At 39.6% G+C, this 15,846-nt stretch overlaps 1 protein-coding gene across 1 annotated transcript in view; it reads right to left on the bottom strand.

The window, feature by feature from the left end:
- The window catches only part of Pop2 (CCR4-NOT transcription complex subunit Pop2), a 39,732-nt gene extending 27,057 nt beyond the window's left edge, over window positions 1–12,675 (bottom strand). Inside the window, exons 1-3 of the mRNA XM_067786580.1 lie at window positions 12,246–12,675; window positions 7,036–7,400; window positions 1,357–1,774 (exon numbers count right to left, since the gene is read on the bottom strand). Of these exons, the coding sequence (XP_067642681.1) occupies window positions 1,357–1,774; window positions 7,036–7,400; window positions 12,246–12,254 (792 nt within the window). The 5' untranslated portion in view covers window positions 12,255–12,675. The remainder of the gene's footprint in view (window positions 1–1,356; window positions 1,775–7,035; window positions 7,401–12,245) is intronic.
- Between the last annotated feature and the right edge of the window lie 3,171 nt (window positions 12,676–15,846).

Genomic DNA, 15,846 nt, shown 5'->3' with positions numbered 1-15,846 from the left:
CCATGAACTTTCACCTAGGGCAATTTTTTCACCCGGTCTTTTTTGACTCAAAAATACAAAATAAATAACTATTAAAATGGGTCCCTGGTATAAGTGCAAAATTAGTTGAAATGGTGTTGCGATTTTATGCCGTACCGTGTCAAACAACAATTACGAAATTTCGAAATTCCAGAGCTACTATCTTGCAAATAAGCGTTTAAGCCACAATACTTTGAAGCGTTAATTTACAGCTATGAAAAGAGGCATGTATAGGAGTTCAAAAATTCTACTTTTTTATTACAAAATATTATACATAATAACTCTAAAACGAGCTTGTAAATTTTTAAATTTCCTTATACGACGTAACACAATTTTACCTATAATTCATTAAAATCGAATTTGATTCATTTCACATGAAATGACCCCTATTCGAAAACATAAGCGAGAATTAATCAAACTAAAACAATAATAGCGTTAAAAAAAAATACGCAAATTAGAATATCGAAAGTTACACACCGATAGTGAAAACCAAAACAATAATTCCAATTATTTATTTAAAAAATTATGGATCTAAAATTTGTTTACTTATTGGCGCGCAAAACGAATTTTCCACAATAATAACAAAACAAGCCTCTTAACGAGTTGAAAACTAACGAATGTGATGAGCATGACTGCTTATTGGAAAATGGGTTAGGGTTAATAAATATAAAAAAAAAAAACGATCATGAAAAATTTAATACGATTAACTTTTAGGCAATTGCAGTCTTTTATGGTTTGGCGCACTGACTGCATATCTAAAGCAGTTAGTCGAAACTGATTGGGTCAGTCAACGCTGACGTATCTTATATTACAAAAGAAAAGGAAAAATTTCATATTTTTGTGGGTTATGCATTTTAAAGTGCATGACTTCAAGTGAAATTCGTATATAGAATGTGAGTGTGTATGTATGTTTGTGTGTGTATAGGAAATTCGACATTTAAATGTTAAACGCAAATGCATTATTTGCAAGTTGAATTGAAAGTTGAATTGAATTTGCATGTGCAAAGATTTTTCAAAAGCATTTATATATATGTAGTGTATGTACATACGCATATATGTATATGTACGTGCTCTTATGTAGTTAGGCGCAGCTAACTTTACTCAAAAACGCTGTGTTTTCAAAAAATTTGCTGCGTTATTTTAAACTTTTTCTACAAGTCCTTTTTTTTAATTTTACTAACGTTTCAATTCGCACGCTTCAAATTTAGTTTGCTATTTTCTATTTGATTTGTTTGTTTTCATTTCTTATACAACGTTGTTATTGTTGTTAAACTCGACAGCATAATCGAGAAATGTCGATGTCGGTTCAATAATAAAATTCTTATTGTCATTATGTACCTCACGCATTTTGAAGAATGCCATTCCGGTAAGCAGCGCATCAGAACCGGCCTGATGTTGTGGACCGACACGTCGTAATTCCAATTGATCTGCAACCTCTTGTAGGCCACCTTTTAAATTTTTACATGATTTCATTAAGTATTTAATATCGTATATGTTGGGAAAATAGATGCGTAATAATTCGAAAAATTCACTTTCATCTGATGGTAAATTTTGATCGGTTAATAATTTCAACAGATAACCAAAATCATAGCCAGAATGAAAGCACAACCATTTTATGTTATCCACAAGCACAATACCGGAGGACATTAACAATTCGGCAAAATCGAGCGGATCAATGCCATCCTCTTCATGTTTTTTAAATTGTATACCAGAATTTTGTAGTAAATCAATTGAATCTTGCGCGTACATATCCTCGCTGCAAAGGGAAATGTTAATATTAGTAAAATTCTAAAGTATTCCGAATCGTCAGTTCGTGAAAAATTGCCCATTTTGTGCTACGCTCAAGGCAAAAGCTTGTCAAACTGACTACATCCACTTGGTTTAGCAGAAGCCTTATTAATATGACTACATCTATTAACTTATTAAAATTTTCGAAGAGAAGTATCGAGCCTCATTAGATTTGAAAGACAATTCATACCAAAAATTCCCAATTGTTTGACTTTGTGTGCGCGTATGGCATACATTATCGCGACAAGACTGGAATACCAGACAACATACGGTACCGGGTGCCATCAACATATTCACGGATGGTTCTAAGCTTGGCGGAAAGGTGGGAGCAGGCCTCTTTTCACCGGATCTGGGTCTGGAGCTCTCTTTTCGCCTACCAGATCACTGCAGTGTTTACCAAGCGTTTCGGTAGGTATACCCATGGCCACTTTCAGGCTTCGTGTGAACACAAGCACTATAAGAATTGCAAATGGACTATGGTCAGCCATATCATCGTGTGAGATATCCAGGCTAGCCTGGCCCTCATATGACAAGGGCGCACAGGAGCGCTTCTGATTTTAAACAAATCAGTTCTATCGTCCCTGTTGTTGTTGTTGTAGCAATGCTCGCCCCACCTAATAGCCGCGACCGATCACAAATTGTCATCAATATCCTCTAACGGGAGTCCAAGGAAACTTGCCGTTTCAACAGGGGTGGACCATAAGGAAAGGGGTGTTAGAGGCGTTGGTTCCACATTACAATTGAAGAGATGGTTGGTGTCATGTGGGGACACATTGCAAGCGGGGCATATATTTTGTATGTCGGGGTTGATTCTGGATAGGTAAGAGTTTAACCTGTTACAGTATCCAGAACGAAGTTGAGCAAGAGTGACACGCGTTTCCCTGGGGAGTATGCGGCCCTCTTCCGCGAGTTTTGGATAATTTTCGTTAAGTGCTGGATTCACCGGGCAATTCCCAGCATAAAGGTCCGACGCCTATTTATGGAGTTCACCAAGGACCTGCTTGTGTTTTTTCACTTCATACGGCTGGGTTCTCAGGTGCCGTATTTCCTCAAAATGCTTACGGAGATGACTCCTTAAGCACCTAGGCGGTGCTGGTTCATCAATCAGATGTCTGTTGGGATGCCCAGGTTTCTGGGTATTCAACAGGAACTGTTTGGTCAGCATCTCATTTCTCTCCCTAATGGGGATTATTCTCGCCTCATTATGCAGATGGTGTTCTGGGGACATAAGAAGACAGCCCGTGGCGATTCTGAGAGGAGTATTTTGGCAGGCTTGTAGTTTCTTCCAGTGGGTGATTTTTAGGCTTGGCGACCATATGGGTGACGCGTAGCACGTAATCGGCTGGCTAATTGCTTTGTATGTAGTCATGAGCGTTTCTTTATCTTTTCCCTAAGTACTGCCAGCGAGGGATTTGAGGATTTTGTACGGCTCTGAATTCTCGGAACAATTGCGGCTGCGTGCTCACCAAAATGTAGATCCTGATCAAACGTCACACTCAAGATTTTGGGGTGTAGGACAGTCGGTAGCGTAGTGCCATCGACGTGGATGTTCAAAATGGTTGACATTTGGGACGTCCATGTTGTAAATAAGGTCGCGGAAGATTTAGTCGGTGATAATGCCAGGTTTCGCGACGCGAAAAAAATGGAGAGATCAGGGAGGTAGCCGATTATTTTATTGCATAGCGCATCGATCTTTGGGCCTGGGCCTGTGGCCATTATTGTGCAGTCATCGGCGTAGGAAACGATTGTGACTCCTTCCGGTGGTGAAGGTAGCTTAGATATGTAGAAATTAAACAGAAGTGGAGATAGGACACCACCCTGTGGCACCCCTTATTTAATTCTCCTTGGTTTTGATGTTTCGTTTCTAAATTGCACCGATGCCTGCCGACCACCCAGATAATTTGCGGTCCACCTTTTAAGACATGGGGGAAGGGTAGACCCTTCCAGGTCCTGCAGTAACGAGCCATGGTTGACCGTATCAAAAGCTTTTGATAGGTCTAGCGCTACGAGTACTGTTCTATGGTGGGGATATTGATTCAAACCGCAATTTATCTGGGTGCTAATGACATTTAGCGCGGAGGTAGTGCTATGGAGTTTTCTGAAGCCATGCTGATGAGGGGCTAGCTGCAAATGTGCTTGGAAATAAGGGAGCAAAATGGCTTCAAGCGTCTTTGCCACTGGCGATAGGAGAGATATCGGACGATATGACTCACCTACGTTAGCTGGTTTCCCAGGCTTTAGTAGCGGGACCACCTTGGCCATTTTCCATTTCTCAGGTATGACAAAGGTGGAAAGAGACAGGTTGAAGACATGCGCTAAATATTTGAAACCCTCTTTCCCTAGGCTTTTAAGCATGGGCATGGCTATGCCGTCTGGGCCCACTGCTTTCACTGCTGCTCAACCTCTTTAGCGGTGATGGTGGTTGGTGACGCGCTGAATTTGTGTTTATGTGCGTGTCTATTGGCTCTCCGTCTTTGTCGACCGTAGGATGCATTATATATTGTCGGCAGAAAGCTCTCGAGCATTTTTTCGCGTCCGACAGCACTCCAAAGGCGATGGAAACTTTGTCTTTGTGCTTAGTCGGATTCGATAGGGACTTTACGGTGGACCAAAGTTTACCCACACCGGTAGAGAGGTTACAACCTCTTAGGTGCTCCTCCCATTTCGCCCGCTTGTGTTCGTCCACAAGCAATCTGATGCGTTGGTTTATATCCCTTATTTGGGGGTCGCCTTGATCAAGCTGTCTTATAAGGTCACGTTCTCTCGCTAAGTTTGCGGCCTCCGCTGAGAAGTGGGGCCGGATTTCGGGAATTCTTCCGGCGGGAATGAAATGTGCCGAGGCGGATTTAATGACCTTACGGAAGGTACGCTCCCCTTGGCGGGCATCAGTCGGGATAGGGAGGGCAGCAAAGCGGCTGTCTGTAAAGGATTTATATTCTTCCCACTTTCCTTTTTTGAGGTTTATGAAAGTGCGTTTTTCAGTGACGATGAAGTCGGCGGTACGCTCAAGGGAAATAAGTATGGGCAGGTGGTCGGATGCCAATGTTACCATCGGCTGCCAGTTGACGCAGTTTACGAGTTCTGCGCTCACGATTGAGATATCTGGCGAGCTGTGACAGCTTCCTACCATACGTGTGGGGGCGCTTCCGTTTATTGTGCAGAACGTCGTTTCTTCTATTTGATCCGCCAACATCCCACCCCTACTGTCCGCCCGCAAGTTTGAATGCCATAGATCATGATGGGCATTGAAATCGCCTAAGATAATGCGATTGTTGCCAGTGAGTAAGGCCCTGATATTAGGGCAGTATCCACTGGGGCAACAAGTGGCAGGAGGGATGTAGATGTTGATGATTTCTAGGTTTGCATCGCCTGACCGGACAGATAGGCCTTGACGTTCTAAGATATTGTCCCTGCGGTCGATGCCAGGATCAAATATATAATATTGCACAGAGTGGTGTATGATACCCAGAGCAGGTCTGCAATGCAGATCTTGCTGTGAGTTTAGTCTCTTGAATCGCAGCAATGCGGATGTTGTGCCGCTTCATGAAATCGACTATCTCCGTAATCTTCCCAGTTAGTCCATTACAGTTTAACTGCAGAATTCTGAAGTGCATAAGGGGAGACGTCGCCACTCTGGGGGTAAGTGACGGGTGACTACGCCTGGGTTGTGGAAGGCCAGGGCGCAATTGCTGTTGTGTCCCTGGGACTGGGCGTCCTTGGGCAAGCATTGGGGTACCCGGATGATTTGGGTTTGCGACCTGGCAACATGGCGCGATGAAACCCGTCGGGGGGTTGCCGTCGCGGAGACCAGAACATCTAGGAAAGTGGCACCACCCAAGGCAGGAGCTGCATTGGGCGGATGTCGCAAACCTATATATTCTGTGCTGGCAGACGGTGCAAACGGAGGTAGGGAATAAGAGTCTGTTTCCCTGACCTGCACGATTGCTGCCGGAAAAGAGGGGGGGGGGGGGGGGGGAGAAGGCGGGGGCAGGGGCTGATGCTCAGTATTGGTACCAACTCTACTACGAGGTAGTAGTTATGAGTGGTATCAGGTGTTTGAGTTGTTGGCGCCGTGGGGCGCGAGCAGCAGCGGGTACTTGTTGTGGCTTGCTGAGCAGTGGGGCTGCTGGAAGGTAGTGGGGGGGGGGGGGGGCGCTTAGGCGTAGACTACGGGACGCCCTTGGGTGTGAACAGCAAGGAGCCACAAAAGATTTATAAAAGTTACGTGGACGTCGGGTTTTGGGATCAAGCCCAGAACAACCTGTCCGATGCAACCTTCCCTTGCACGAGACACACTGAACAGAGTATGACCGTCCTAAAAAGATTCTTTTCCGGCAGATGCAGCAAAACCATTTCTAAGGACCGGGGTCAGGAGACGGACCCGGATTGGATTAGATGCCTTCCCGCAGTAAGAGAATATGGAGCAGTCCTGCTGCAAGGGGTTGCTGGGAGGATGACAATTTGTGGGAGGGACGAAACAAATTAGATGGGGTCACACTGAAATGGCAGTCATTGGTCGGGAAAAATCCCGAGTCGCTCCGGTACATAGAACCGACTGCCTTGGGATAAGGGTTCTAAAAGGGCATTGTTTAAAAGGCACGCACGGTGCTATAATGGGGGCAACGACCTTCGACTATTGTCGCAGCTGCAGATGTATAGAAGAGGAGGAGGGTCTCCAGCACCTTCTCTGTCATTGTCTAGCGCTTAGTAGGCGTGGGTTGGCCATCCTTGGTAAACCTTTTCTACATGACCTTGCTGAGGACTCTAGCTATGAAGTCAAGGCTCTAGCAAAATATATAAATTCAACGAAGTGGTTTGACCCGCTTTAGGCAGGGTAGGGGTTCTCTTTGAGACCGTATAGGGTATTACAATGGGCCCATTGGTGGCCTAAGTAGTGAGTTGTTACCATAGTGGCCAGCTCAGCCCTTGCAACCTACCCTAATCGCATACATTCCCAATAAACCGAATTCCTACAATTTTCAGCAACGCAAATCTGCAAACTTGATAGGGTGCGCACTTACTAGATTCCCATAAAGGTGTTCCTGCGAGATAATCGAGTACAAAAAGTACTAGGTATTTGAGAAAAGTATCGAGTCGAATCAGTTGCTGGAATGAATGGCTGCAGAAAAATCAGATGGGCATGCATTTTCTGGGTTTAACATCCTCCAAGCGCACAGTGGGCGATCTTCCATTCGATCATTGATTTGTTATGTAAAATATTACACATACCTTAAATTAAATTTAAAATTAAACTGCCATGTTGAATAGCCAGGCGGTGTTTTGCCATCTTCATCCATAAATGTCAGTCCAAGTTGTATGATGCGCAACAAATCCACATTGCAACGCAACAATTGATAATGATAATCTGCAGTGGAACGAAATTCACCAACGGGACGTGCTACAACACCTGGAAATTCTGTATCCATTGCAACATAATTATATTTTTGTACAACTTTGCGTATTGTGCGAAATTCTTCTTCAAGATTATGCTTCCAAACATCACGTATGCCGCACTCCTCATTATTTGGTATATTTACATTGTGACTAACAGCAGATGAGCCGTGTCCAGTACCGCTTATGGCAGAAGGCATTGCCTGTAAAAATAGATTCGTGAGCTATAGTAGGAAAAATATGAAGGATGTTAAAGAAAGCAAACAAAAAACGGGAAGGAAATGAAAAATATTAAGCACTGCTACAACAAGAACAAAAAATTTAAGCAAATTAAAAAAAATGGATGGAGTTCAATTCTGTGAATAGGGTATAAGTTTACCTAAGATAAACAAATTCATAGAATTCTGGTAAAATCGTTATTTGTTTCTAAGAATTTCTCAATGTTGCCCAGCAAAACCATATTTATTTTTCTGTGCCCTCGAGTACTGATATCTTTCCATTCTATATTTTTTATTACGTGAGTCGCAGGTGTTAATATTTTTGCAGTGCTTATTGAAATCAGTACTCAGACAACGAAAAGGTTCGTGCATGGGATTCAAGGGGTTATAGCTCATTTTGTAGCATCTCAACCCAATAGTCAACCCCACCAACCAGTGGCGAATATTATTTCTTTAGCAGGTGAGGCTTGGGTAGCCCCAAGTTCCTAATGGAAATAGGGGGCCGGGCTGTATGGGGTGTGTGTTTATCGCTACAACAACAACAACTGAGCTTTGATGGATTGCTCGCCCACCACAACAAAGATTCGCGGTTCAAATCCCAGAAAATCATCATGAAAGTACTTTAGAAAAGTTTTTTTACACGATTTTGCTGCTTGACAGTACATATGTGGCAAATATTCCGAGTGTATTTCTGTCATGGAGATGTTCTCAACGAAAATTCGTATAACACGAAAGGCGTTGTTTGAATTTAAAAATAGAAAGCTGTGAACATTAGTTCTTATAGAAACTGTAAAAGTTGTTAGAGTTCCAGCAAAGCTTCAAACTTCTAAAATGGAATGAAAGCTAATTCAGTTCACACCTAACATAGGTTGTGGTCGAACTGCAGTTGTTGCAGCCGTATTATTTTTTATGACAGACCATTATGTATATTCTAGAACCATATTTGGGATCCCTATTTTCGTGGTCATAACGTGAAATACGCGTTGTTGTTGTTGTGTTAAGGTTGCTTGGCCCCATTCAATAGGTGCGACCACTCACAAATTGTCATCAAAGTTCTCTAACGGGAGTAAAAAGAACCCAGCAGTTTCAAAAGGGTTGGACCATAAGGAAGTTGCTGTTAGAGGCGTAGATTCCACAATACAATTGAAAAAATGGTTGATGTCATGTGGAGACACATCGCATGTAGGACATACATTATGTATGTCGGGGTTGATTCTGGACAAGTAAAAGTTTAACCTGTTACAGTATACATAACGAAGTTGGCCCAGGCTGACTCGCACCTGCCTTGGTTGTGTGCTTTCTTCTTCTGCAAGAGTAGGATATTGTATATTGATAACAGAGCTCACCGGGCGCGACCTGGCAAAAGCGTTTACCGATTCTGTGTGGATTTTGCTTAGGGCGTCCTTATGCTTGTTTGGATCAAACGGCTGTATTGGCAGGTGCCGGATCTCGTTATAGTGTTTATGGAGACTGAGGGACCGGCCCTCCGCAAAAAGCTACTGCCTGGATATAATTTTTGAGCGACCCCCGACCGCGTTACATTGAAAAATCAGCCATTGGTCCTGGCAAAAACTCCGGACCACTCTAGTATATAGAACTGGTTGCAGTGGGAGGTCCGAAATGGCCAAACAGTCGATTTTCCGAAACACATATGAACGAAACCTTTCCTAAATTTTACTTATATAAAAAAGAAAATCAGAGTTTTTTATAGCGTGAAACCTCCGCCACTAGTAAACCTCTTTTACCAAGACAGCCTTTGTCTATTTTAAGTCCGTCGACCATACCGGAGTCGCATTAGCAGATAAGCAGCTGGTCAATAAATGTATAAGCAGTAGCAGCATTTCTTTTGTCACTGCTCCAAGTGCTACCAGCAATAGAGGATGTTGCCTCACTTTACGTTAGATGCAACCCCGGTACACAAAAGTGTACATCACTATCGAAGCCGCGCACAATATTTTGTGTATCTGCCAGTAGTTATCGTAATGTCATCGACGTGGACGGCCAACAGTTAGATTTGGTGGGTGATGATATCAAATTACAACTTCTTTTCTAAACTTTCAAATTTTTTCATCTCACAATTGTACATGCATTCGTGATGTATGTATGTCCTGTATGTAGTGTATCCCCACATGAACAAAGTATCTATTCAACTGTAATGTGGAATCAAAACCTCTAACAGCAGATTCTCAACATCGATATTATCCCCCAAAATATTCGGCGAGTGTCTTTATCATTATTAACACAACAACAATAACAACAACACAATATTATGTAAAATAGCGACAGGCAGTTTCTGCTGAATTATCACGGCATCTGGTGTCTATACTGCTGAAGAATAACATAGCAGCATGTGCACCTTTTCTTTAGGTTGCTCCGGTTTAAGGAGTGGTGTCACTATTTCAGGTTTTCATTTAACGCTGCAGACTAAAGCAGACAGCGACATTATGAAGACATTAGTTTGATCGGTCTTAATTCATTTTTATAACATTTTTGTATGCTGATCCTGTCGACCTTTGCAGTCGTTAAATCAGTCGTTTTTCCGACATCAAGTTGTGATATTGTCGCCCGCCGTGGTGTGATGGTAGCGTGCTCCGCCCACCACACCGAAAATCCTGGGTTCACGCCTTGGACAAAACAACATCAAAATTTTAGAAACAAGTTTTTCAATTAGAAGAAAATTTACTAATCGAGGTCGCCCCTGGACAGTGTTTGGCAAGCATTACGAGTGTATTTATGCCATGAAAAGCTCTCACTGAAAACTCATCTGCCTTGCAGATGCCGTTCGGAGTCGGCATAAAACAGGTAGGTTCCGTCCCGTCAATTTATAAGCTTGTCCTAAAATCTCTTCGGAGGTTATCGCCCCTTACATTTAGTTTTATTTATTTATTAGTATATAAATTTAACAATTGATCCGGCTAGATATAGTTACGGATTTACTGTACAGGTTCAAGGTGATACAAGGTGAACAAAATTTATATTATAATGTATGTACATATATGTATTATTAAATCAGTTGTTGTTGTTGTTGTAGCGATAAAGACACTCCCCGAAGGCCTCGAGGAGTGTTATGGATGTTGATCGTCCTTTGCCGGATGCATATCCGGTACGTTTCAATAACAAGCACCATCTCGGGAACGAGTTAGTATGACCACATGAAACCTTCAAGGCCATACCACCCTCCCACCCCCAAGATCCATTAGGAACTTGGGGTCGCCAGAGCCTCGGCTGTTAAAGTAACAGGAATCGCCACGGGTAGGTGTGGTTGACACTTGGGTTGGGGAAGCTACATTTCGCATGGGCAACACCTTGGACGGGTTGGGCTACACAACCCCTTGTATCAATTTGGTATTTTAGTCGCCTCTTACGACAGGCATACCTGTCGCGGTTATATTCCCCGATGGCCTTGGGGAGTGTTATCGATGTTGATGGTCCTTTGCCGGATGCATATCCGGCAAGTTCTGGTAACAAGCACCATTAAGGTACTAGCCCGACCATCTCGGGAACAATTTAGTATGACCACATGAATTCTTCTAGGCCATTCCGCCCTCCCATACTCCCACACCTTAGATCCATGAGGAACTCAAGGTCGCCACGGGTAGCTAAGGTTGAAAAATGGGTTGGAGAAGCTATAAATTGCGATGGCAACCACATGAAAGGATTGCGCTACACAACCCCTTGAATATATTTGGTATTTTTATTATTATTACAACAGGCACACCTGCTCCCTAACCCGCTGGGGCATACATAATGTGAGTGGGGTGGCTAATGAAAAAGTAGTTTCTGCAATGAATTTTTGGATTAAAAGAAGACGTACAATGAAAACAGCTAGCTAGCTAACAAAATTTCAAAAAAGCGAGTACAATGTGTATATGTGAGTGTTTTTGAGTAGGATTAACTAAAAACAATCTAACGTACAGAATGGCAAAAGCTATTGGCATTGCGCTACTTACATTAGCTGTTGTGGACTTTGTTGTTGCTGCTGGTGCTTCAGCCACGTTGCTTTAAACCTAATGTTATAAGCAAAATTTCGTTTGCTACCGCGTTTTCGTCTTTGTTTTACTTATTTCTTGTTTATATGAATGATAAAGTTGTATATTGGTTTTCACTAAATAACCGATATGAGTTTCATTACAATACTGCTCGTTTTTGCGTTGAAAATTTGTTTAAAAGGTTTTTCAAAGAATTGCCGCCAACCACGGGCAAGTGTTGTTTTCTTGATTATTGCGTTTAAAATAAATTAAAAAAAATAATACCGGGATTCACTTTTCAAAACCTTTTTATTTGGCTTAACTTTCTCATTATTCGATTTGTTTTATTTTGTTGGCTTGCTTAGGTTTTATACTTGACTTGCGCTTGATTGAAGCGTTAATTGGGCGTATACCTGCAAGAGATTTAATGCACACAAGTATATATAACTAAATACCTACATATATGCATTTATTATACATATATATACACAGAAATATGCATATAAATATAAACAATTTGCGTTGAATTTAATATCTAGCTCCACAAAGCAATTACGTGCATTCTCACACAAAAACAAGTTTGGAGCAGCAATCGTCTATCAGGGGCTAAGGACACGATTTGTGAGGCCTCTTCAATTGCCCTGCGTAAACCGAGCAATTAAAATTTTATCTAATAGAACGCACTCAAGCTCAATTGTGTTAAATATATCTTGCTATATACCTAACAATTTCAGCACTATTTTATTCTACCGATTCTCGCATGAATTTCTCATCATTTTTTTATAGTGGTAGTTTTTTGAAAAATTTGCTTTGCTACATATTTCGCATATATGTATATTTTAGTTATTATTCAATCTCTTACCCATTTCATATTAATTCAACGCTATTGTTTTAGAAATTTCTTTCGGTTTTCCAGTCGTCTATGCGCCTTTGCTTTGCTAAATTGTTGAAAAATTGTGCTTCCGCTAATATGGCGGCGCCCGTTGCTACCACTTATGACACTTCACTTTATGGCGACCACAAAGCCTTGACTATAATACACTGAATTTTTCCTATTTTAAGATAATATTCGAAAATTTGTGATTTACAAACGTTAACCCGATAAAAATTGAAACTTTTTATTTGCAGTTTTAGCTCTCTGTGTAAAATAAAAATTGAATAATTAAAAAAAATATGTGCGCTAGAATACGTTCGCGTTTTTTACGGCTGCAAAAAAATTCACAATTGACTTTCACATTCCGTATATTCACAATGGTTTCGTTCCAAATATACAATTTATTCCACATTTGGACGTTTGGTACTTTCGCAATTTGGTAAATTTATATACCCAGTTGAACTCAAACCATTTTCACCGGCCTCAAATGCGTACGCGTTTACATTGGCTTCATACGCATATCGCTTAATATTCCTTGCGACTACGAGGGCACTAATGCATCGGAAGAAAAAGCACTGATTGAAAAAGAAGAATGTATTAAAGCTGTTGCGAGTTTGCCTCTATTGCTACCTAAATCACTGGAAACTGTCGGCTGTCGGTAAGGCGGTGCAAAAGAAAAATTCAGAATTTGTTGAGCATAATTTCAACCATGAGGTTATGTTGCGAATAGAGTGGAAGGCACTCGAATTCAGTGAAAGAACGCACTCGAATTGAGTGGAATGAAGAACAGTAGGAAGAGCAGAGTTGCATTGGATTAATATAACTTCAATCATTGTATCAATATTAAAAATAAATATAGAAAAAATAATTAAATACTTGAGTATAAGCAAAAATTTTCTTTAAATTACTGCAATTAATGTGTCCTAGATTAGATTAGATTATTTATTTATTACGGCCAGAAGCCTAATTCGTAAATTTTAAAATATTACAGTTTTTTATCTTATAGCTAAGGTTTTACAATATTCATATAATTTTGTTTTAAATACTGTTATTTGGTTGCAACTTTTTATATCCATAAGCAGTTCATTGTAACTTTTCAGACCCTTGTAGAAAATGTTCTGTTGATCAATTTCAGTTCTAAAAAACGGTAATTTGAAATTATGTTTGCTCCTCGTATTTATGTTGTGAGTTTGCTCAACTAATGCTATATTTTTATTTAAATACTCAGGTACATTTCCAAGTTTAATATTAAATATGAATTTCATGGAGTGGAAAAAAATCTTTTGTTTCACACTTAACCAGTCTAAAGTCTTCAACATGTCAGCCGTTCGTGTATCTCTAGGTTTCTGAAGAATAAATCTCACGCATCTATTTTGAAGCTTTTGGAGCTTGTCTACTTCTTTATCCGATATTATGAATAGAATGGACGGGCAGTACACGAAGTGCGGTTCTATAACTGATTTATATAAGATTATTTTGTACTTTTCCTGAATGAATTTCGTTGTTCTCTGCATCACTCCTATTTTATTAGCAACTTTTTTAATTGTATAATTTATATGATCTTCAAATTTGAGTTTATTATCAATTGAGTTTATTATCAATGCTATATATTCCAAAATTATAACATTTTATGTCTGTTTAAAAATTTAACTTCAATTTCCATAAAGATTTCCGTAATATGGCCATTAGTTGTGTTTGTGTGTGTGTGTTAATTTTGAACGATCAGCTGTTAGTTGCGCTACTTGGTAAAGTTTACAATGATATGGTTGGGTCACCTGTACAACAACAAAATATGTCTGTTCAAATTGTAAAAATCTATGTATTGGCGTTGGTGCGAATGGTATGGAATGGAAACATAAAACTTAACAGTTATTGTATGTGTAAGAAAATGTTGCCAATGTGTTGGTTTCATTTTGAGATTGCCATCTCCTTTTTACAATCCCATCGGCCATGCAATGAAATAAATAAAATCAGCTGATGAGATAAGCCAACCATATAATTGAACCATGCTTTTCAATCTAAATTGAAAAGTCAAGTTTTAAAAATAAACAAAATTTTTGGTTTTTGCTTTTATTTTGCTTTTCACATAAACAAAAAAAAAAAAAAAAAGCTTGGGTTCATAAAACGACGGCATAACATATTTTTTTTTTGGTTTTCAATTTGTATGGCCGGGCAGTCCACCCATATGGCCAGGGTAATCAAAACAGTATGAGTTGCCAAATGTTAAGTTTATTATAATTTCAAAACCACAATATGTTAAATTTTTGTTAATTTTTTCATTTAAGTTCGTCCTTTTTGTCCAATTTAATTTGTTGATATTTGTCCAATCTTCAAAATCACAATATGTTCAATTTTTTTTAGTTAATATTTCTTTCCAATCTTCAAAATTACAATATGTTAAAATTTTTGGTTATATGATTCTTTTTTTCCATTTGTATGGCCGAGCAATCCACCAATGTGGCCAGGGTAATAAAAACAGTATGAGTTGCATAAATTAGTTATTTCTCATAAATTTTAATTTTTTATTTATGTGGTTTATGTTGCAAAATATATTTAACTTTAGCACTTTAGGTTGTGTGGATTAAAATAATTAATGTCTCTTTTAGTGCAACCATTTGAAAAATGCAATGTGTATGTATCCGGGATTTTTCTATCCCGTTATTTGTTCCGTTTTTGCTCGGCGTTGTATTATCAAAGAATAATTATCAAATTTGGTATACTTATGTAAATTTATTGTTTGTTAAAATCTTCTCAAGTATCCTAATCTTTTTTGCCAAAATATAGTTATTAGGTTTTATTTTAGTAAGAAAGTTTTCATCGTATTAAGTCTTGTATTGTAGAAGTATAGAATTCTATATAAAATAATATTATATTTGCATGACTGTACATTTATGTATTAGGCTTAAATCCCGTTTTTAAGATCCGTTATCTCATAAGTATTTAATTTTAATATTGCACAGGATTAATCCCTTTTTTTAAACGAAAGTCCATTTAACTAGACAGTAAAATTATTTAAATTGAACTAAACCCATTTTTTAAGCTACACAAAGCATAAACGATAATGTAAGTATTTTTATTCAGACATTTTTAGGAGAACGATGCTACTACTTCGGCGAACTGCGAACAAGTGGTAGTTAACATATAGCCAAGGCCGCGATGGTTAGTGATGTGGTACGTGTGGCGATCGATTGTTAAATACGGTGCCAATTAGTTGAGTTTTTGCAGTGAAATCGAATCGCCACACGATGATGGCAGGGAATTTGGATCAAAGTCTGCACAAATTTTTCAGAAATGGTCACTTACTGGCCAAAAATGTGTAAAAAGTGACATGCTTAATGTTAGCCGCTTCATTTTACCCTAGATAGAGGCGAATCCCCTCAAGGTGTGATCCAATACGGTCGGTGAAAAATGTCATTCAAGTTGAATCAGATGTAGTTTCATGTATTGCTATCTTGGTCACTCCTACTATGAACCCTTCTTAGTCATGCCCATTTAAAGTATGCATATCTGCAGATTGTAAATACAACAAAAGTTTCAAAGTGCAATTTTTTTATTAATTTCCAAGCTTAAAGAATTTAGATTGTCAAAT

The sequence above is a fragment of the Eurosta solidaginis genome, chromosome 5 (genome assembly GCF_040869045.1).
Source record: "Eurosta solidaginis isolate ZX-2024a chromosome 5, ASM4086904v1, whole genome shotgun sequence".
Lineage (NCBI taxonomy): Eukaryota > Metazoa > Arthropoda > Insecta > Diptera > Tephritidae > Eurosta > Eurosta solidaginis.
This window is presented reverse-complemented; position numbering and strand designations above follow the sequence as displayed.